The 23,501-nt window shown below is 45.9% G+C and overlaps 1 protein-coding gene across 4 annotated transcripts; it reads left to right on the forward strand.

The window, feature by feature from the left end:
• Window positions 1-54: 54 nt before the first annotated feature.
• Window positions 55-23,494, forward strand: LOC113585962 (homer protein homolog 3). Of its 4 annotated transcripts, XM_027023779.3 has the most exons (11): window positions 90-780; window positions 1,443-1,492; window positions 6,611-6,767; window positions 6,856-6,969; window positions 11,282-11,413; window positions 12,048-12,155; window positions 15,780-15,913; window positions 16,926-17,082; window positions 20,577-20,684; window positions 20,809-20,889; window positions 21,398-23,494. In XM_027023779.3, exons 2-11 carry the CDS (start codon window positions 1,470-1,472, stop codon window positions 21,581-21,583), a joined length of 1,200 nt encoding a protein of 399 aa, XP_026879580.2. In that variant the 5' UTR covers window positions 90-780; window positions 1,443-1,469; the 3' UTR covers window positions 21,584-23,494. The 4 variants fall into 4 exon arrangements, with proteins under 4 accessions (XP_081579119.1, XP_081579118.1, XP_026879580.2 ...); XM_081722992.1 differs by lacking the exon at window positions 20,809-20,889 and having other exon boundaries at window positions 64-780; XM_027023781.3 differs by lacking the exon at window positions 6,856-6,969 and having other exon boundaries at window positions 160-780.
• The last annotated feature ends 7 nt before the right edge of the window (window positions 23,495-23,501 follow it).

Below are 23,501 nucleotides of genomic sequence, written 5' to 3' on the forward strand. Positions count from 1 at the left end.
ATGCGCAGAAAACACTAGAGGGCAGGAGGGGTCGGGATTTACTGGAAGGCTCGCGAAGCGCTCGAGGATAAGGCTCGAGGCCTCGGGTTGAGGCCGCGCGAGTTCTATCCAGCAGGTGGGGCACGAGAACCGTTAAAAAAATAATAAAATCCCAGTAAGAGGCAGCGATTGACCCATCACGGCGACTGGTCTCGGCGGAGATCGTGCAGTCCAAAGCGAGTTGCAAAGTAGCGTTTTACCCCCCACCGCTCCCCCCGCGCGTCTCGCGATCGCGGTTCTGCGAGCAGCTGCGCAGGAGTTTCAGAGCGCGCCGCTTTCCCGAGGAGTACAATTCCGGGGGGGGGGGGGGAGGCGGGTCTGCAATCTTTGCAGTTGTCCGCAAGGTTACTGAAGTGCAGTCAAAGAAAGAAAGATAAGGCTTCGAAGGGGGGGGGGGGGGCGGCTCACACGAGATGTGATGTGTTGCTGCTCGTGGTCGTCCGTCGGCGTGTAGTTTTTCCTCAGCTGTAGTTTGAGGCGCTCATGTCCCGCAGACGGTGCGACCCTCGTTAGACCCTGTGCCAGCAGACTGTCCGCTCCCCTCAATGCATAGAAAGCGCTGTCCTGCCATTCGTAGTGAAATTCCGGCCGCTAATTGTGAAGCATCCGTATCCGGACACGACTAAGCGGGTGGGGGGGTGGGATTTTCTCTGCATTTTCTGCAGCTTCACAACAGTTGTTCCCTCGGAGGGTGCAGGGAAGACGCTTAATTGATCTGTCTTGTATTTTCAACGACATGGGGTAAGTGTGTTGGTGTTGCACGATGCTGGGCTGCCAAACGAGCCCACTCTGAAATAGTCCAGAGCTGTAGCTATCGGCAGATGTTGCGTCTGACAACAAGTAGGCTACTTGGCGCTCAGTAAGAGCATGTACTAGGCTATTCTACACACAAGTGAAAGGGAACTGCAGTGCTCCACAGTTTGTTTGCTTGCTTGTTTTGTTAGTAAGTCGGGTAGACTTGTTTTACTTAAACTTAGTCAAGACTCTTGAAACGCTTGTAAGTGAGTCCAGGCAGCACGAGGTTTTGCGTGTAGAATCGTTTCATATACTCAGCAGTGAAGTTTTGAGTATTGACATAACAATAACTTGGCTAAACAATTTTTGTATCTGAAAATGTTATTAAGAGTAAATAAGGGAATATTAAAGTGTTGTTACTTGTTTATGAATGCCCTTAGCCGTAGTAAACTGTGTAATTGGATCATTAGTGGATTCGTATGCATAGTATAGCCTATTTGAAGAAACAGTCTTTGGAGAACATAATTTATAACACATATTAAATGTTTAAAGATGGCATAACCTGATCACAAACAATAAAGCAATTGCACAACATTTTCAGAGGTTTTAGAACGGTCTGTGCCTGTGTATGTGCTAACGTTGTACTCAGACTGTTTTTTTAATTGCAGAAAAGGGTGCTCATCTGTGCAGTAAGAATGTTTCCAGCCCATAGAGAAAGGTAAGCAGTCCCGTTTACTGCATGGGCTCGCTGACCGATACCGTGGGGTGGCAGGACTTGCCTGTGTAACTTAGCTAGATTACATTACATCCTTTTTCAGGCCAACAAACCTAGAGCGTTAAAACCAAGCCTGTATTTATGTATAATATTCATGCCGAGTGCTAGGTTATTCCATTTTACAACATGAATTGGGTCAAGTTAGGTTTTACAAATCTGTTTTGAACTGGGCTGTAGCAGTTAGACGTGTACTGAAAATTCGTGGTCTGACTGGTACATCTCACCCCAGACAGTGCAGGTTTATCATGTGGAGCGTCACCAAAAGGTCACAGGATTTTATGTTGATAAGTCGTCATTGTTAATTACTGGTTGCCTGGCTGCCACATGGGAGGAGCATGCTACCGTTACTCTGAGTGCAAGGCCTTCCAAAGTGTCTGCCTCATGGTGTGTTCCCGTGCAGACTTGATAGGCTGTTTATCTAGCTTGGACAATGTGTGTTCTTACTAGTTTAATGTTAGTAGAACCACATGATTTTGAAAGCAGCAAATAAATTACCTTGAAGCTCTTAAGGTGTGAAGACTCAGTCAGGAAAGCGTGTGGCCTAATTTCTACTTTTGAATGCCGCCATTCGCCCTTCAGACAATCTCTCACATTGAAACGCCAAGGGTTCAACACGCACACACGATTTGGTACGACCCGATTGTGCTAATTTTTCGCATCACGTGAAATTGTGCATTTCTTCACAAACCCGAGTGACCTCGCCCACTCTGTTTTCATCTTGGTCATTTAATACAGTTGAAAAATTATAGTAACTAGTATTAAGATGAACATGCTTCCTAAATCTAATGCACAAGCTACTTGTGTTGTCTGACGTGGTTTCATAACCAGTGTAAACAAAGCAATGACATGAGAGGCGTAGTATACAGACATCCTATCAGTGACATCTGGAAGGTAGCTTGTTCGCTATAGCTAGTACTTGGAATACAAATGCTAACTGCGTGGAGTAACTGTGTTACTGCCATGGAACATGCCACCAGTTTATGGGCTGTTTTCATCTGCTCTTCAGTTTGCCTTTCTCACAGCACAGAGCATAGGCTCTTTTCCGGTAAGATTTCACAATAAGTGTTTCATTAGGAATGTATGTATCTGGCAAAAATTCAGTGGAAACTAAGGCAAGTGGTGGTCAGGGATTAAAAATAGACATTGACACATTGACAGGGTTTGACAGATGGACACACGCAAACATGCACACAAACATCAACACAGGATGTAACATCTTGTTAATAGAAAGGGCTTATGGCTATTTGCATGGGCTATTTATAGAATGAGAAATACATGATTTCTGTAAGGAGACTGGTTCCTCTTTCGTTTGTCTGCATAATGTGTGGTGTGTGTGTGTGTGTGTGTGTGTGTGTGTGTGTGTGTGTGTGTGTGTGTGTGTGTGTGTGTGTATGTGTGTGTGTGTGTGGGATGTGTGGTGTGGGGGGAGCACAAAGATTAACACCTCCCTATTGGTTGCTTCTGGTTTCCAGCAGCATTGAATCACATCGATTGACAGCTGCACTGTCCGTGAAACATCACCTGGAGTGTCCGCCATATAAAATGTTAGTCGCACTGAATATAACTCGTGAGCACAAACTCGCCAAATTAAACGACATGTCAACTGAACAATATGTCTCGGGCCTTATTGTTGTCAGTCAGCGTTGTCAGTCAAAGGCATTTGACAGACCATCAAGCAAAGCACATGCTCAGAAAAGCCTTCCAGTGTTCTTTGACCTTTTGGCCACTTTCCTACTATATAGTGTGACTGATAAATGAGAGGTGAGTTGAGCTGAGGTGATGAATGATGAGACTGTGGAGAATACTACCAGTCTTCTGCTTCCCTGTGGCAATCTGCGTGTGAGTGTCATGCTCCTCTTCCCCTGGGAGATAGTCGCCCGGTGGAATTCTGCCAATTCAGCCTGGGCTATTCCAGGCAGCCAGCTCCAGTGGTGAGGTGGCGTCCCCGGGATGCAGCCAAGCAAGGTGATCTCATCGCAGCAGGGTTGTAATTATCCTGGTGATTTGTGTATGCGTGTGTGTAGGTGGGTGGGTGTATGGATGCACTGATGTTGGAAAGCACTGCAAGATCAGGAGACCCCAGTATGGATTACCCAGAGATCAGAACGAAAAATACACTTCTGCTATTACTCCAAACTAGTTTGACATGGGGTCCATACAAAGATGTGCATGGGTACTTATGCCTGGATGATGGCCTGCATGTGTTCTTTAGGGCCAAACTGTTTGGTGTGATGCAGTGTAATTCCAAATTGGCCCAATTAATGCCAGGAGCCTGCTGTTATCTGTTACTATAAAATATAACCTCTATTTTTATTATCTAGAGTTATTAAGTGCAGTTTGTTCAATAGGTTTATGTGCTGTAGAGGTTTTGTGCCCTCCTCATCAGCAGGGCAAGAATGGGTTTTTCCGTGCTACTGTTTCCAAAGTGGTTCACATCCACTCAGCCATTAATGGTATGAAGTGCTGAGACGTGCCTCAGCTTGAAAGAGAGAGATTGTTCTACGTGTATAAATACAGACAGAGCCTAGAGCACAGGGGTTTTGTAACCTTACTGAATGGGCTCGGTATTGGGTTCAGCACTGTTTCAGTCAGTTTGTCAGATCTTGTCAGTTTGTCAGTCACTTTGTCAGATCTCCAAGGAATATACAATAAGGATTATTTATTGTGTTAATTGAATGGGTGTTTATTGGTTGTTTTGATTACTCTTAAGGCTCTTAGCCTAGATTTATTGGAATTGCATTGTACGTCTGTTGTAACATGGTATTTATAACTATATAAGAGCAGTGAGCCTCTCCTTCCACAAATAAATATTTGAAATTATGTTCAGGCTCTTTATTTGAATTTGATTCGATAACGATATCATCTTAAATGGTGACTACATTTAAATAACTTTAAAGATGGTGTCTTTAAAAGATGGTCAGTTGTTAGAACCAGGCATCAAGGCTAGAGTCGGGTAAATCCGTGTTTTGTTTCTTTGCTGTCTGCTCCTTTAGTGGTGGTGGTTTTATCAGCTCCATCTCCAGTATTGTGCAATGAAATGTACTGGTAGTCTTTAGCTTAAATGTTCATGCACTCTGTTCCGGTGATTGGCTGGTTTGTGCTCCTGAATCCTTTAGCAGCTCATTATTGTGCACTCCGCACCACTCCAGGTTTCCTCATGTTCTCTGCTCATGTCATATTGTCAGTGGAACAAAAGTTTCAAAACCACATCCATTCCGGAAAAGCTCTGGGAAAAGAGCGCCAACCTGGAATATGGGGCTCATCTGCTTCCCACTTCCCTTTCCGCTGTTTCCACGAAGATGGTTCTGTTTCCATCTGCGACTCTCGGCAGGGTCCCAGCTCCCTCTGTGGGACGGCTCGTCCCTTCAGCGCAGGCCTCCCCGGCTCCCTGCGCTCCTTTATTTTATGGACTTTCGGACTTTCCTGGCAGGGCAGGCCAGGCCACTTTCATATATTTACCCCTGTATCCCGGTCACATGCACAACATGGCCCTGCCATCCCAGGATGGAAAGAGCATAACTAATCCCATCCAAAGAGCATCCTAGTCCTAGCATACTGTGTCCATGTCAGGTGCAGGGAACCGAGATGGATTCGCACGCAGTAAAACTGGTAACGTTTAACAAAGGTCAGCGTAGTCCAAGACGTGGTCAAAAGAACAGGCAGAGGTAATATCCAGAAGGCAGATAATAGGCAAAAAAAAAAAAAGACAGGAAACAGGCAAAGAGACTAATCCAAAAATACAGGCAGGGATCCAAGAACACCGGGAGGAACGCACACAGGTAAACAACGGCTCAGAAACATAAGGCAGGCAAGCGAGGCTTCAGAAAGACTGACTGAAACATGTTGGGCTATATAGGGAAACACATTAACGAAAACAGGACACACATATGACTAATAATCTGGGGACCGAGAACAAACAGGAGGCTTATGGGTAACGTAGCCCACAGTGTGTCCTCGCAGAAGGCGTGACAGTCCACATGTTGCTTCTCCCCTCCTTCCACTGGATCATGGAAACTAGAGCTAGATACTGTGAGGGCACCGCTCAAGACAAACGTGCCGAAGGTTTTCGGAAGACACAGCTTCCACTTCGGTTTTGCGGCAGGCCGAGTCAAACATGGTTTCGCCGTAGCAACGTCACTACTCCACCCCTCTGTGTAGCCGCAGGGCTGCCTCGGCAGCACCTCCTTTACTGCTGAGCCTCGGAACCTGTTGTTGCTCCTCTGGAGCAGCTTGCAACCATGTGGTCCTGCCAAATTCTAAACTTTGTTTTTTTTACACCTCAGCCATTGTTTTCAGCAGAAAAGCACACAGAAGTCATTTGGACATTTGTACATCATTTAGCCTTCTACAATGAATGCATGACCATGCTCTAAAAGCACTAGCTTGTGAAAAATCCAGGTAAAAGCATCAGGAAACTGCTAAATCGAGCTGAAAGAACTCAGTCACCACTTTGACCCAAATAAGTCTTTCCGCTCCTGGTACGTTAGTACCTTGGGGCCCGGATCCTCGTATGTTGGTGTCTGGCATCTCAGTAGCACACCGTGGCTTGCTTCCATTTCACATACACTCATCTTAAGCTTGTGTTGATTCAGCACATAATGTGCATCAGAGGTTCGTAAGTCTCATATATGTCTCATATACATTTCATATACATCATATAAGAGAAGCGCTTTTTAACACTCGTCTTATGTCTAAAGCACATTGGCTTGCATTTACAGAAAATATAAAGTATAAAAAGGAATACAAAAAATTGCTACAGTGAATTAATATAAGGTTCCAAAACAACAGGTTCCAAGAAGACTGAAGGAATATTTTCAACACAATGTGGTTTTCATAGCAGGCGATTGAGATAAAGTTTAAAATCCAAGCCCCCAAATAAGGGTTCGTCTGTATTCATTCTAAGGACGATTGCAGATCATAATATAGCTAAACATTTTATATGCAGACGGAATCATTTATGGACATTGTTGTTCTTAGGAGCATTAGCGTGGAAGTGTGTGTGTGTTGTGTGTTTGTGTGTATCGTGCCTTGTCCCACATTCTCTGGGTCTTTTTCTCACAGGGAGCAACCCATTTTCAGCACCCGAGCACACGTGTTCCAGATTGATCCGGCCACCAAGCGTAACTGGATCCCAGCCAGCAAGCATGCTGTCACCGTCTCATTCTTCTACGACGCCAATCGTCATGGCTACCGCATTATTAGTGTGGGAGGCACCAAGGTGAGCCAGCGTGTGGGTCTGAGACCTGGTTCCTCTACCGACATGTTCACTGTAGATGGTAGTAGTAACTGTCGTTATGATTCCCCAGGTAACTGCAACCAAACGTCAGTCTTGTCCGGTGGGAATAGGCCAACTGTCTTCTGCTCCTGGATTTGCTAGTTTTACCCAGCCCATCCCATCTCTAAAACAGGCAACAAACATGGTTTGTGATGAAAAGATCAAATAGATTTATTGAGCTTGCTGGAGTACCTTGTGGCTGGTGAATGTGAAGCGGGTTCCGTTCAGTGAAGTGTTATGTGATGTTCTGATATTCACACTACAGTGAATCGTTCATTGGTTTTCTGATGGTAAATATAACCCACAATCCAGCTGGTGAGTGACCTAAGGAGGAACAGACTTGGCTGCGGATGTCCATGCGTAACAGTGACAGTGCTTGAGTACCATTTATTGTTTAAAAGCCTGGGAGCATGGCTTACAGATTCAGAGTTTGTTTCACCTCAGGGCTGCCTCCTCTCTCTCTCTCTCTCTCTCTCTCGCTCTCTCTCTCTCTCTACGAGATGCCAAGAAATGAATTCTTCTGTGATTTTTGAGATGTTCATTTTATTTTTAAATAATGAACATTTTGACTAGTTTTGACTGCAGTGTTGTCAAGATGCAGTAGCTTCAATATCATCTGGAAAGAGAGAACATATCACACTTATACCAGTATTAATATATCAACTACCTGTTCCTATGAAACAGATTTTTAAATGTAATATTCACATTAAATATTTGATAGCTACCTTGGCTGATTTAAGAAAATATGTAAAAACAGACAAAATCCCCTTAGACATAAGAGGGTTAATGTATAAAATTCACTTCCCCTGATGCACTTCTGTGGGGAATTTATGACTTATGAAATCGAATCCTGCTGGGGTCCCTTGCTGGGCTCAACATTAGCTGTGTTTAGACACACCCTAGACTGTGGATTGACATTAGCAGTGATCAGACACACCTCAGTCTGTGGCTCAGCATTAGCTGCGTTTAGACACACCTCAAACTGTGGCCAAGGGTAGATTTGGAATTTCTGGGGCCCAAGCAAAATTATGTCTGGAGGCCATAATCAAAGAAATGTTATTTTTTACAGCACAATACAATATATATCCACCTTGTATAGACTTTATCAATCTTCTGCAGTCAGAACTGAACCATCCTAGTTTCTTTTAATTAATTTTCTTTATTTTTTGTGTGCGGTTTAGACACACCTCAGACTGTGGCAGCAGCATTAGCGGTGATTAGACACACCTCTCCTGTGGCAGCAGCATTAGCGGTGATTAGACACGCCTCAGACTGTGGCAGCAGCATTAGCGGTGATTAGACACGCCTCTACTGTGGCAGCAGCATTAGCGGTGATTAGACACACCTCAGACTGTGGCAGCAGCATTAGCGGTTATTAGACACACCTCAGACTGTGGCAGCAGCATTAGCGGTTATTAGACACACCTCAGACTGTGGCAGCAGCATTAGCGGTGATTAGACACGCCTCTACTGTGGCAGCAGCATTAGCGGTGATTAGACACGCCCCAGACTGTGGCAGCAGCATTAGCGGTGATTAGACACGCCTCTACTGTGGCAGCAGCATTAGCGGTGATTAGACACGCCTCAGACTGTGGCAGCAGCATTAGCGGTGATTAGACACGCCTCTACTGTGGCAGCAGCATTAGCTGTGATTAGACACGCCTCTACTGTGGCAGCAGCATTAGCGGTGATTAGACACGCCTCTACTGTGGCAGCAGCATTAGCGGTGATTAGACACGCCTCATACTGTGGCAGCAGCATTAGCGGTGATTAGACACGCCTCTACTGTGGCAGCAGCATTAGCGGTGATTAGACACGCCTCATACTGTGGCAGCAGCATTAGCGGTGATTAGACACGCCTCTACTGTGGCAGCAGCATTAGCGGTGATTAGACACGCCTCTACTGTGGCAGCAGCATTAGCGGTGATTAGACACGCCTCTACTGTGGCAGCAGCATTAGCGGTGATTAGACACGCCTCTACTGTGGCAGCAGCATTAGCGGTGATTAGACACGCCTCTACTGTGGCAGCAGCATTAGCGGTGATTAGACACGCCTCTACTGTGGCAGCAGCATTAGCGGTGATTAGACACGCCTCTACTGTGGCAGCAGCATTAGCGGTGATTAGACACGCCTCTACTGTGGCAGCAGCATTAGCGGTGATTAGACATGCCTCTACTGTGGCAGCAGCATGGTGGTTCGCATAGCCCGGGATCCTGTGCCCATATCTCTGTGCATTCCTGAGTGTATAAAGCACTTAGAACTGCATTTCAATTCATGTTTTTCTCAAAAGATGTTTCCAAAAGAGCAGTTACACTTAATGACAATCTAGAGTCTAGAAAAGAGTGCAGCGGTCAATGCTGAGGGACCTAACCACCCTCTAGTCTGTCCAGTCGATGCCAGTTGGTGGAGATAGCCAGGGGTCCGGGGGTTTAGGCAGCTGGAGGAGCTGCTCTGATGAGGAGAGAAAAGGCTGAGGTTGGAGGTGTTGCTCAATGAGGAAAGAGCCACGCTCATGAGGAGAACATATGAACAGATCACGAAGGAAAAAGCAGCCAGGTCAGGGGTTTAAATGTGATGAGGACTGCTGGACTGTCTCATTTCAGTGCTGTTTTTTTGTTGTTGTTTTCGATGTGGTATTTCACATGACATTTTCTGCCCTCTTTTGATGTCACAGAATGACTCACTATTGTTTGCTGGTTTACCTTTTATTTGTCTTTCTTTTTTCATGTGGTTCTGCAGTAACACGTGAAATTGCCGTTCGGTCTGCATTCAGATCCAAGAACTCATCTTGCAGCCATTTTCAGATTATTATTAAAACCTCTTTGCATGTTTGCGTCTATTTGCTGGTGAAATAACCTTTTTGCAGAAGCCCAGCTGTAAATGTCTGGTCATATTTATACTGACTGACAAATTCATTATGAATATTTGTTTTGTAGGAAAATTAGTCTTGCAGGAACTAATGTCCAACAGGATCACAGGTTTTTTAGGTGCACACCCTGTTACTGTCATGAATTTAAATGAGCGACAGGGCCTGTTTTTTAGATAGCAATGTTACACTCATTTCATTACATTAAAAGGATTCAGTGAAGCCCTGCTCTGTGGTCAAGAGCAGGGAACATGCACACCTCTACTGAGATGTCAGTGTTAGTAAAGGAATGTCTTGAATGGAGTTGTTTCAGGATGAGGAAGTAAATTAAAGTTACCCACTATCCTCCTGGGCAGCGGCGTCCCTCCTTCCAAAGCTCTGGTGGGTGCTGATTTATTAGAGCGTTCTGGGCAATGTAAGGCCAAGATCCAGCCATTTTGGAATTGACCCATATCCCAATTCCTCTATGACATCACAACCCATTCCCTGGATTCCTCAGCATGTCGTTAGGGTAATCTAGCCACGTGACCTCCTGACACGAGAAATGGTCAGAGCAGAGAGGGACAGACAGGCGTGCACTCCTGAGCCCACGAGCTCCTCCCTCCTCCATCCCTCGAATGGAGGAGTCTGATTGACTACGGAACGGCGGTATTTACTCACTGCCCTCTAGGTCCGGCCCTGCAGGTTTTCCACCTTTCCCTTGCCTAAGAATCAGGTATGATGACAAGCTGCCCAAATAGTGACATTGATCATTAATCAACTACATTAATCAACAAGGGATTATTTTTTAAATCCAGAAGTTTATTTGGATTAGAGGTCCAGATTTGATGACTACTGCTATAGACTAATCTTATATCCGAATTGCAATCAAAGATCAAAGATTTAAATATTTATTTATTTATTTATTTATTTATTTTACGGTTGTGTCCATGTCATATATGAGCCAGATATATGTTTAGACGATATTTAAGTACATTTGCCTCAGATTTATCCCCAAGTATTTATTGAGAATGAAAGGCAGTATGCCTGCGTTTGTCTGATATGAGGGACATACTGCTGTTGCCCGTAAGAGGGCGTTTTTTTCTAATTACACGTCAGTGAACGTCCTGATATCAGAGGCACCAGATGCTGGACAGAATTGGTAGCCAACCTGAATTGATAGCCCTAAGATCCGGGTTCGGTTTTCGCACCACAGAGCGATAACGCGGCACGGTTGCAGAAAGGCCTCGAGTGCTGGGCTGTGCTGCTGAGGGTATCAAGCCCAGAAGCCCGCCGGTGCTTCTGGAGTTTTTCCACGTCTCTGTCTCACTGCCAAGTTGACGCTGGCTTGCCACCCAAAAATGTGCAGCCAACAGCAGTCCTGTGATCAGAAACTGACCACTGATGAAGAATCGATGGGAAGCTTTGCACACAAATAGTGCACTCCAGCAGATCATCTTATAGGTTCCGTCTGATCCCCTGCAATGTTCCTGTGTTCTTAAACAATAAATGTTTATAATAAAGTTAATGGTAAAACCAAGTGCCTTTCCTCCTACTGTGGACAATTGATTCATAACTAATTATTCATTGGTTGATTCCCTCTGTGTGCAGGCTATCATCAACAGCACCATCACGCCAAACATGACGTTCACCAAGACGTCCCAGAAGTTTGGGCAGTGGGCAGACAGCCGGGCCAACACGGTGTATGGCCTGGGCTTTGCCACTGAACAGCAACTTAACCAGGTAAAGCGCACACCTCCCCAGGCCTGAGGTCCCAGTGGAGAATCGCACAGGCCCCAATTCAAGTCTGATCCAGGATCAGCAGCAGCTCTGCCTCTACAGGCCCGTGGTCCCAGTGGAAAATCGTGCAGGTCACTGTTCGAGTCTGATCCAGGATCAGCAGCGACTCTGCCTCTACAGGCCTGGGGTCCCAGTGGAAAGTCACTCCAGCTCCTGTGTGAGTCTGATCCAGGATCAGCGGCAAATATCACCCTGACCCCTTTTCGAGTCTGTCCCCTGATCAGCGGCAAACAGAAAGAAATAGCACATATAGTGCAGACCGTTCTCTCAGCGCAGACCTGCTTTTATTGCACATGGAAACTTGATTTTAATAATCTGCTCTCTGCTGTTACAGCCATATTAAAATGGGAGCAAATTTGATTTCAGTTAGTAACATTTATTTGTACATCAGTTATAATGTCATTTAGGTGATGTGGTCGCCCCAAGCGAAATGACAAACGACTGTGGGAAGGTCACAACAGCAGTAGGAGGGGCTAACTTCTGACGCCACGTCAGTGACACATAGTTCCGGCGGCGGGACCCGTTTACCATTAATATGGTGTCATTTCCGTCAGTGTGTGGCTGTTTGTTGTTGTAGTTTGCCGAGCGCTTTAAAGAGGTAAAAGACGCCACTCGGCTGGCACGAGAGAAATCTCAGGACAAGATGGAACTGGCCAACCCTGCCTTAAACATCGCTGCTCCGCAGGTGGGCTCTCTCTCTCACACATAGACACACACACACACACCGCTCAATTCATGCTTAAGCCATTGTGACATTTTTTCTCTTTCTCATCATGTGATTTTGAAGTGTTAAGTTTATTTTATTTGAGTAAATGATATGAGACATCATAGTGGGATTGACCATTTTCTGGAGAATGTTTTTAGGTCTGTGATTCAAACAGTGTTCTCAAGGCTTGACACAGTTTATTCAGGCTACGTGAAGACTCAGGCTTTATGTAGTTTGAATAAGGGTTTAATTTTAACCAAATGTGGAACTAATATTTAGAACTTCATTTAATTATTTTAGAGTAGGAAAGCAGTAGGAATACAGTTCGGCTTGGTTTAAATTGTAGCACAAAGCTGTGAAAACACTCTAAAACAGTTCTTTTTCATGTGCTGCTGTTTACAAAGGCTTACTGAAACTCTAGCTGTGAACTACAGTCTATGCAGCAAACCTTAGAGAGACAAGACCAATATTGTGGAATGAACTCTCCTTGTACAAGGACATCTTTTACTAGGCAGTCCTAGCCAGGTAGGCGGCAGACGGGGAGATGTGTGCGGTTTGGTAAATGGCTCCACAATGCACCACGTGCTGGTTATAAAAGCACGCCGGAGTGGGCCGTGCCCCGTGGCTCAGGCTTTCAGCGCCCGTGAACGTTTGGAAACGAGCGTGTTTAATTACTGCTGACAGAAAAAAGACTAGCATGCTATGCAAAGGCCAGAGCCATCCTTTTAGATTTTGGAAATGTATTAAGTGTGTGTGAGTGGTGTGTGTGTGTGTGTGTGTGTGTGTGTGTGTGAGTGTGTGTGTGTGTGTGTGTGTGTGTGTGTGTGTGAGTGGTGTGTGTGTGTGTGTGTGTGTGTGAGTGTGTGTGTGTGTGTGTGTGTGTGTGTGTGTGTGTGAGTGGTGTGTGTGTGTGTGTGTGTGTGTGTGTGTGTGTGTGTGTGAGTGGTGTGTGTGTGTGTGTGTGTGTGAGTGTGTGTGTGTGTGTGTGTGTGTGTGTGAGTGAGTATGTGTGTGTGTGTGAGTGAGTATGTGTGTGTGTGAGTGGTGTGTGTGTGTGTGTGTGTGTGTGTGTGTGTGTGTGTGTGTGTGTGTGTGTGTGTGTGTGTGTGTGTGTGTGTGTGTGTGAGTGAGTGTGACAGATAAAACCTAAACTGGTGTTTCTCTGAGAGATTGACTTGCTGTCCAGTCATAAAGATTATGTGGAACTGTCTGACAGACAAGTATTTCGAGCCATTGCATCCAATCAGGCCCCACTATATTTAATTCCAAATTAAATTACCCAGTAATCAGACTTGCTCACAGACATTCGAGCGACTATCCCAGGACTGCTGAAACCCGAACCCCCCACCACAGCGGTGAGGGAGACGTAAAGCGGGGATGGAGTGGGAGGTAGGAGGTAGGAGGAGAAGAGAGGAGGAGAGGAGAGGAGGAGAGAGAAAAATGAGCTGGGTCATTCATCTCCCTGGGAAGAGCGAGGATAAATAGGGCAGAGATAAAATTATCCGTCGCGGCCGTGTGCTTTGGCTCACGCTGTCTGCCTCCCATCCAATAAAGGTCCCAGGCTTTTTCAGGCCAGCAATTAAGCAATCAGCCAATCAGCAGGCTCCACCACTGCATAGCTAATGGGCGCTGTCACTCCGGAGCGCAGGGCCTCCTGCGCGTTCTCGTTTGCTTGCAAATTTGCGGTTTTAACGCCACCGCTTCGGCCTTCTACTTCATCACGCGGTCCCTGGAAAACCCAAGACGCCTGGCTGCAGCCCAGAATGCCGGGAAATTTACACGCCCCTGTCTGTGTTGGAGTTTCATCTTAACATCCTTGTCCTCTGTCCCTTTTCCCATAATGCTTTCTGGATTTCTTCAGTTCTCACAGGTGAGTCACACGTGTGTGTTAGTGGGAGTAAGGAACATGTCAGACGTCCAGGCAGCCAGCAGGTCAGCGAGGCTAGGGCATGCACACCACGCCGCCAGCATGAGCATCCTGGCTTGAAAGCGAGCGCGTGCGAGACACTCGTGTGCTGCGCGTCGCTGATGCCGCACTGCGGCTCACTCCATTTTATTTGTACAGTGCATTTTGACAACAACATTGTCACGATGTGTCACAGTGTGTGGAATTACAGAAAATTCAGGCCCGTACACAGGCCGCGGGGTAAATCAGTAAGCCAAAGGTGAGAGTGGGGGGGAAAAAAAAAACACCTCCCCGCGCACACACACCCCGGCACCGCGTATCGGAGCCGTCACTTCTGCCCCATTCTCTGCGGACGGGCACTGGCCCAGCTGCTGCCCATGAGGCCGCCTGTTCTCGGCCCCACTGACCACGGCCACTGCAGGAGAGAGCAGAGAAGAGTGTTAGCCTGTCTTGCGCTGTTCCACTGTAAGGGAGTGGAAAAATAAATATTTATTTCTAGTTGGTCCATTGATCCCCAAATCATACTTTTATCATCCATGACAGACAAGGTGTGTGCTCGATGTCATGTATTACCTGCTGGGCCATAAAGGCCTTTTATTACCTGTTGGGCTGTGAAGGTGTGTGGTAGGTATTGTGTATTACATGTTGCACTCTGAAGCTGTGTGGTAGGTGTTGTGTATTACCTGTTAGGCTGTGAAGGCGTGTGTTAGGTGTGTATTACCTGTTAGGCTGTGAAGGCGTGTGGTAGGTGTCATGTATTACCTGCTGGGCTGCGAAGGCGTGTGGTAGGTGTCGTGCATTACCTGTTAGGCTGCGAAGGCGTGTGGTAGGTGTCGTGTATTACCTGCTGGGCTGCGAAGGCGTGTGGTAGGTGTCGTGTATTACCTGTTAGGCTGTGAAGGCATGTGGTAGGTGTCGTGTATTACCTGTTAGGCTGTGAAGGCGTGTGGTAGGTGTCATGTATTACCTGCTGGGCTGTGAAGGCCATTTCTACCTAATCACCTTTACGACCTTTAATGCCCATCATTGTATTTTCACAACAGCACTACAATTCAGTTGTTACACACAATAAAAAGCGCAAAACAAATTCCACTACATTATAATATTCACGTTGGCCTTTTCATGTAAAGCCCATGGCCGTTTCCCTCAGGGGAGCTGTAACTGGACTCCCACCCGGAAATGAACTCATTCCACTTTTCTATCTTTGTTTGTTTGTTTGTTGTCATGCATGTTTGTTTTCTTTGGCTCATGTAGCTTACTTTGTAATACCCATTGTTGATTATATCCTGAGTATTTGAGGTTGTACTCTGGTGTCACATTCACACATCACCAGTAGCAGCTGGACTGATGACCTAACACCACAGCTGAGGAGTGACCCTTTCTGGACAATACTGCATGTCATCATCCCTGCACTGCCTTTTCTGTAAGGGTCACTCACTCTGTCTTCCTAGCAAATCACTTCTCCAGCGGTTCCCGCACTAATTATAGAGTGGTTTGAGATCCTATTAAGATTAGCGGAGTTAGTCCATCATGTGTGACCCTGTCACTTTGACCTCACAGTCTTCAATGGCTTTTTTTCAGCAGATCTGACAATTATCCAATATCCAATATGTTCGAGCCCGGTTCAGGCCGCTGACGCGTGGAGGTGTGTGCGCACGCGCGCGTGCTAAGCAGGCCGTGTCCCGTGCACGTTGCAGGACTTGTCCGACGAGCTCCAGTCGCCCCCGGTGATGTGCGTGAACGGGCCCGAGGACAAGCTGTTCCGCAGCCAGAGTGCCGACATCACGCTGTCCTCAGAGAAGGAGCGGATCAAGAAGATGCTGTCCGAGGGGTAAGCGCAGCGCAGCGCAGACAGAGACGCGTGCCACTGGGGCAGAAACAAGAAAGGCTGACCTAACTCAGAGCCGCCGACTGCCACCTTGCTCTTGTGCTGGGGTTCGGCCATAATGACAATAACATAATCCCCAGTAAACAGGAATTGTACTTTGCATTCCCCCCCCCCCAATGACGCTGGTTGGGACGCTCTTCTTTTTTTTCCAGCATGGACAGCTGAGCGAGTAGCCATTACAGCGTTGAGTCACGCTTAAGTGCTGTATCCAGTGCACTTACGAGCGCCAGCGCTCACGCGGCGAGTCACCCCCCACCCCACCCCCCTGCGCTGCCTCTGTCCTTTATTGGCCACTAGTGCTCTTTTTTTTTCTAAGTGTTGCTATGGTGAGTACGAATAATAAAACACAACGAGACGGTGGTGCTTGCACGGGGCCCTTAGACGAGAGAAAAGCTGTGGCCTAGTTCAGGGATGTCTGAGTGGGAAATGTGTCATTTGGGGCCCCGTTTTATTACACAAGTGATTTGTGATCCCAGACTCAGAAATGTTGCTACTGGTTTACCGTAAGGAGGCTGCTTCTTCAAAGATGTTTTAAAATGTCTTTATTAATGGCCCATTTTTGTCTAAAGGCCACTGGAATTCTTTTGGGGGGATCTTTTTGTTTGTTTGCACGTCCATGATACTACGTTAATTTGATATTTGTCATGAAGGATATGAAGATGAATTGGTTCTTTATTCTTAAAATTCGCTGCTAACAGGGATTCCTTTGGAAATTTACCGAAAATCCGCCCTAGTCATTGAACTTAATTAATGTCTGGGGAAACGGCCCTGAAAACAAGCTTCATGTCACCCCGGCTGGTTTGAGATGTATACGCTGGAACATACGAATGAATTCCAGTTAATTCAATTTGAACGAAGCATTAAAGTGGCATCAGCCCTGTGAGCCCTGGCTGAAAGTGTCCCCCCCCCCCCGCCCACCTGTCACTTGTTCGTCCGTCTGCCCCCGGTTTTGCAGCTCCATCTGCGAGATGAACCTGGAGGCGGAGCTTTTCACCCTGCAAGACAGCAATGCCAAGCTGGTGGCGGCACTCCACGAGGCCAATGCCAACGTGGAGCAGTGGAAGAAACAGCTGGCCGCCTACCAGGAGGAGACAGAGAGGCTGCGCGAACAGGTGAGGCTGCCCCTGATCGGACCTCCCGACGGACGCACGCCAGCCGTTTCAGGAGATCAAACAGCCATGTTCTGAACAGACAGACTCCAGAAAGACAGCCCAGTATAAACCCATATACCAGTCCAAAAAAGCAGCCCAATCCAAAAAGACAGCCTAGTCCAATCCGACGGGCCAATCCAAACCCTTCCACCAATCCAAAAAGACAGCCCAGTCCAAACCACTCGCCAATCTGAACCCACATACCAATCCAAAAAAACAGCCCAATCCAATCCCACATGCCAATCCAGAAAGACAGCCCGTTCCAAACCCAAACGACATTCAAAACGCATGTGCCAATCCAGAATGACAGTCTAGTCCAAGCAGGCAGCAAGGTGATCCAAGTCCAAACAGGCAGCCAGCAGTCAGATAACCGTTCCAGACGTATTTTCAGGCTCTCTGCCTCCCTTCTTCACTCGCTCAGTGTCACTCATCGAGAGGTCACGTGGCAGTGCATTATAGTTGAGTCACAAAGCTGTTTACTCAAACCTAAGTCTCAATTCATAGTGCTAGACAGAAAAAACAACACTTCACAGGAGAAAGAAATGTAATTGGAAATTCATGGACTCATCTCAGTCAAGTCCAGACATGCTGGCCATTTTTCATTTTGTAAATGGAGAGAATTTAAGTTAAAAAGTATCTTTGGGCCATGGTATTTAATTGTTTTCTCGTGGTGACTCATTTTAAAAGCTCAGCATAGACAAGTCCATTTACTAGAGATTAGTGACGTAATGAGAATTCAGACCAGTACCAGTACCTGTTATTGTTCCCCCTCACTACAGCTGATTTACATGTACTTAGCTGAGCGGAGGGTAATTGGCCTACAACCAGATTGGTCCAGAATCCCACCTCACCTTGTCTGATTGGTTAACGGACCTGTCACCATCATGGCTGGCTGTCATGATTGGATTGCCTTGGTGCTTGCCAGTCCAATCAGCGAGGTTCTTGCCCAGCTTCAGTGGAATGTGATGAGCTCAGATTAGTTGGCAGGGTTTCTGCTACAGTCTGGTTCCAGGAGGGTGGCTAATGGCATTCCAGTTTCTATGATATTGTAGATGGTGAACTTCATAAAGTGATATACTCCTTAATGGACTTTCAGAGGAAGACTGTGGTATTCTGAACTCTGTAGACTCAGCAGAAGAAATGAGCAGGAGTTGATGAATCTATGACACACATTTTCGATTAGAAGGCCACCAGCTTAGAGAGCTGACGTGCTTTGTTGCCTTTTGGACTCCAACAGACATGTTGTAGTATTACATTTTAACTGGCCTTATGTCAGTCTACAGCTGCTGTCGATCAATGTTCATAATCACTCCTCACACTCATTGGTACAATATTCTGCGTTATCTTTACTGTTTGGGAAACCAACAAAAGCAGAAGTCTGATCTTAATCAAGCATCCCTCTCTTTGTCTCTATTTCTCTCTCTCTCTTTCTGGTATGAAACAGGCGACCAGGTGGTTGAAAATGGTTCATGTCTCATGGGATGGGAGAGGGAGAGAGAGGGAGAGGGAGCGAGAGAGAGAGCGAGAGCGCGAGCAGGGTTTGTAGGACAGTTATATCCTACTTTCAATGGCCTACTTAGGAGAAATGAAAAATCACTAAGGGGAAATGGCTGCCCCTCGTTCAAGGGAATTTTTTTCTTTTGCACTTTTCAGTTAAAAATAAGACCTCCTCTCTCAAGACTGTCCAAGTATCAGAGACCATTGCAAGTTGTCCTTTTAAATCTTTTTCTGTAATTCTGTGTGAGCGTGTGTGAATGCGCACACAGCGTGGCAGTGCTGGCTGTGGATGCCCGGGGGGGGGGGGGTATCATGGCATTAGTGGAGCGCAGCACCAGAGGGGGAGGGTTGTTGGCAGACACCGCGAGAGCAGAGCCAGGGAGGCCTGCACCGGCCTGCTCTGCTCGTGCGTGATGGATGGTGAGCAGGAGAAAGTGAGGCGCGCCTGCCCCAGGTCCAAGTCCTTCACCAAGCCTCAGCACTCCTAAAGGAAGCACTAAATGGTGTTAGGATGTCACAAAGCAAACAATACATCATCATATTTATTCACGTATACATGTACTTCTTTGAGTTTTCTCTCCTAGTGATAGACCTGTTTTACGTCACTAAAACGAGGGCGTGCTTTTAGTTGGCAGCGAATATGCACACATCATAATTGTAGGCCATAGAAAATGAAAGAGCTTTGTCCTGCTTCTGGGTTTTATGGCCCTGTCTTTGTTCTTGATGTATACACAATTAAAACAAAGTCTGCGGGTGTGTCTGTGTGCGTGGGTGTTAAGGAGTGTGTAAGTGGCAACTCAGACCCACATTCAGTGAACTTACGCTGACAGGGCACAAGGATCATAAGATGTTCATAAGACTTTTGTACTCTTGAAGAGGTTTGTAATAAGTGTGATTTCCAGACTCGAAAGACACTCAAACTGCTACACCCACACCCACATTCAAAATCACCTTTTAATTGCTAGAAAATAGTCAACATATTAAAGATATGAAAGGCAAAATCCCAAATACTATCTACATGTTTCACAGCAGAATTTAAAAAAGAAAGAAAGATGAAATCCAGTGGCAATCCAAAAATTCCAAATAGTTAAGTATCACAATCACGGCCCACAAATCACAATTCATGCTTTCGAGTTATTGTGTGAATGAACTTCTCATGTTTTCACAATTTATTTAGGAAATATTATTTACCTTTTAGCACATTGGTGATCTACAAGTCATGTAGCATTCCCTACTGAAAATAATAATTTAAAGATTATTCATGCACACCAATCCTAAAATAGCTATAAGATTACGGCATTCTCTTCTTTATTATGATTTACAATGAGCTGGAAGTAATAAAGACTGGAAAACACTGGACTGCAGTATTAGATTACAAACAAAAAAATGTAGTCTAGTTCTATGTCATTCATACCGAAGGGAAGGCGTTTTACATTGCATTTCGCAAAATAAACCCAGCATCATATTAAAATGCTATAAGATGTGGAGAATTTTTTTAGAGCAGTACTAGAATTTTCTTTAAGGCCTGGGTGACCAGAGGACCATCTGCAGTGGCTTGACATTGTAGCATTTTGTGTGTGTGTGTGCGTGTGTGTGTGTGTGTGTGTGTGTGTGTGTGTGTGAGTGAGTGTTGGGGGGGGAGGGTGCTCATATGCAGACTGAAGACCCATCTATTTGTGGAATATTTAAATGACCATTGACCTGCTCTTTTGTTGACTAACAAACTCTAGTACTTATTGTTTATTTCACTTTTCATTGTCTGAGATAGAGCTTAAGTGTTTTGTACTTCAGCATTGATCCCTGTATTTCTACAGTATTGTAGTTCATTGGTATCTTGAACTCTAACCTACTCTACTGGCTATGATGCATTCTATGAGTACATGACAAAGCACTTTTGTAAGTCGCTCTGGATAAGAGCATCTGCTAAATTCCATCAATGTAAATGTAAATGTGTGTAGGTGGCTGAGTTGGAGGCCCATGGAGGCCACGGACCCAGCGACATTTTGAAAGATGAACTCACACAGTCCCTGGAGGAACTGGAAGCCTTACTGAAGGCCAAAGATGAGGTATGTAGAACACTCCAGGCCTGCTCCAGCAGAACTGGGTCACGTGCTCTGCAGCCTCTGCTTCACTCGCCCGTCCCGTTTGGTCCCAGACGGACCCTGCCCTGCAGCTGCGTTTGTGTTCCAGGAAATCCGTATTCTCCAGGCGAAGAAGTCAGACTTCCACGAGATGGAGCAGGAGAGAGAGGAAGCCATTCACAGGCTGCAGGTGTGCAGTGCGTCTCTGCTACAGAACCCGCAGTTGCATAGCAGGGCCCGTCCAATGCATTACATGTCAGACTGCCCAGCCATGGTTTTCCAGAGCTAGCACACCGACATGAACTGGTAGTGTTGAGTAGCTCCTGTTAATGGTTTTCTGCCAGACATAGGCTATTTAAAGGGGCAGTTTGATTTTAAAAAGCGATCGTCATTTGAAAGAATGGAATTGGCAGTTATGCATTAGGACAGGTTTGAACCTGGATAACAGCCCAGTCACACCAGAATGGGTATCATTAACAGAATGCGCTTCAGATCCAGGAGACACGAGATTTTGTATCACCCTTTTAACTAATTCCACCGCCTGGGTGGAGGTCATTAAGACAGGAGGTTGGACCAAAATGCCGGTGTGGCCATTTCTGCCCTTTACGTGCTGAACCTGAACTACCCAGCCATGAACGGATGTGCAGAGGTCGAACGCCTGCCGCGGTCTTCCCACTGTGCGCCTTTTTTTTCTCCAGGAGCTGGAAATGCGGAACGTGGAGCTGGAGCGGCGTGTGCAGGGCGCCGAGCAGACCCTGGCCTCCACGCTGGAGGAGCGCGACCGAACCGACAACGAGGTGCAGCGCGTCGTCCAGATCCTTGACATCAAGATCTTCGACCTCAACGACCTCCGGCAGAGCCTGGTCAAGCTGCTCGAGAAATAGGGCTGTCGAAAGGGGGGCACAGCCTTCGGGGGGGGACCTTTAGCTGACATTTAGCTCAGCAGCGTGACGCTGAAGGGGGTTGGGGGGGGGGGGGGGAACACGACAAATGAAATGGTCACCATTCAGAAAGCACCACATTTCAGCACGTAGTGTAGCTCTGCTTTCCAGGTAGAACATATGAGAGGCTAGTGACCACACATGCGCACCGTGTTTTGGTTTGGTTTGTTTTTGTTTTTTTTGAGTTTTCTCTTAATTTTTCAGTTTGCAGTAAGTGATTTCTGTTAAAAGTCTAGCAATAAATCAATGAGTTTAAATGATGAAGTTGGGGGGGGGAAAGTACTATTTTTGATACATCGACTGAAGCATGGTAAAATGTCTCCTCCGAGGAGCAGAATGTAACGAGGCAGATTAGAAGTAACATTAAGTTGCATTATATTAAGTTGTAGATGTAAACAATGCACACTTATGGATATATCAGTAGTAGAATTAATGAGTGCTATGGTACTATTTACAAAATATTTTATTTTTTAAATAAACAGCATAGATTAACATAAAAGCAGAAGTGGTATCCAGCTGTGGGTGTGTACACTGAGCATGGAATAGACATGTCGATAATGCTTTACTGATGTTTGGAATTACAGTGCCATTTTAATTTACATGAACTGCTGGGGAAAGGTTCATTTTGAGCACTCCTCACTGAATGTACCACGTGGATTCGGTTTCTTTGCACAGAAGATGGACAGGCAGTGTCAGAGCTGGAGACACACACACCAAAGACCAGCAGAAACACTGCTGTTCTCCGAGGACGCTACTGTGCCGTCTCCTGGCATTTCATGAAGTGGAGTGCGTTATCCTGTGTTTAAGGTAGCAGTGGTAAAGGTACATATGGGGTGTAAGAGCAAAAAGGTAGTTGCACTTGTAGAATTGTACTAATGGGTAGAAAACACAATATACAGTTAGTTTGTTACTCTTTAGGTTCCTATAGATCAAGATGTCCCTAGGAAAGTAATAGTTAAGTATGAGTTAAGGATAATCTTTGTCATTCAGGAATGTGAGCTTGTGGCTTGGATGAGTCTAGTTCTGCATTCCAATGACTTGCTTTCACAACTAGATATAGGGCTTCTAAGTGTTGCTAAGCTGTGGTGGTGCCATAGGCCTTGTTTGACCAAGGCTGCATGGTTGTGTTTTTGCTTCACTAAATCTATTCAGAGCCGTTTTTCCATGTGTTCATGAACGTGAACTCTACTTGACAAAGAAACTGTTTTGAAATGTAGAAAAACACATGTACGAGCACCTGTGTCTCTCTCACAGGGACTGTCCCCTACACAAACATAATCCAGTCTTAACAAAATACAAACAGCACCAAGTGCAAACGCAGGTTTCATATTGCAACACAAGAATGGCCTGCAGTTAACAGCGTGGAAGTAACTGTAACGGACTTTGTCTTACATTCTCAAACGGGAGCATGATGTATCATCGTAGAACAAACTCTAAGAGCACATAACTTGCCTGCAAGATTGTCCTCTTAAGGGACAATTACCGGTCTTATCAGCTCCTTCTGCTTTTAACAGTATGCTGACCTGATGTCCTGCTCCTACATCAAAGGCCTTATTTTAGTGCAGCTGCTGAAAGTTGTACATGCACAGCTGCAGTGATGCACTTTTCCATATCGTGGCCTGCAAAACAGCCAAATGGGATTGTGCTGTTCTCTTGCAGTCTTTACCTTGAACTGTGCAAACAATACTGAGCATCTAGAGAAATGTCAAGTTAGATCGGTATATGTATGCACACTCTTTTACACTCTTTTATGCAGTTACTCTGGCCTGGCCTTGACACAATCAGTTAATGACTCTGAGGTCTGTTTGTGCTGACCTGCTGCAGTTTCCATTAATAAACAAAATCTCTACTTGAGTGACTG

Source organism: Electrophorus electricus, chromosome 11, assembly GCF_041902795.1.
Source record: "Electrophorus electricus isolate QZ-2024a chromosome 11, ASM4190279v1, whole genome shotgun sequence".
NCBI lineage: Eukaryota > Metazoa > Chordata > Actinopteri > Gymnotiformes > Gymnotidae > Electrophorus > Electrophorus electricus.

What these genes read in the sequence shown, in the direction of transcription:
- LOC113585962 (XM_027023779.3), top strand. Translation starts at nt 1,470, where the DNA reads ATGTTTCCAGCCCATAGAGAAAG. An exon ending in AAGAAGATGCTGTCCGAGGG is followed by an intron (nt 15,914 to 16,925) that starts GTAAGCGCAGCG and finishes CCGGTTTTGCAG; the next exon opens with CTCCATCTGCGAGATGAACC. An exon ending in CAGAGAGGCTGCGCGAACAG is followed by an intron (nt 17,083 to 20,576) that starts GTGAGGCTGCCC and finishes AAATGTGTGTAG; the next exon opens with GTGGCTGAGTTGGAGGCCCA.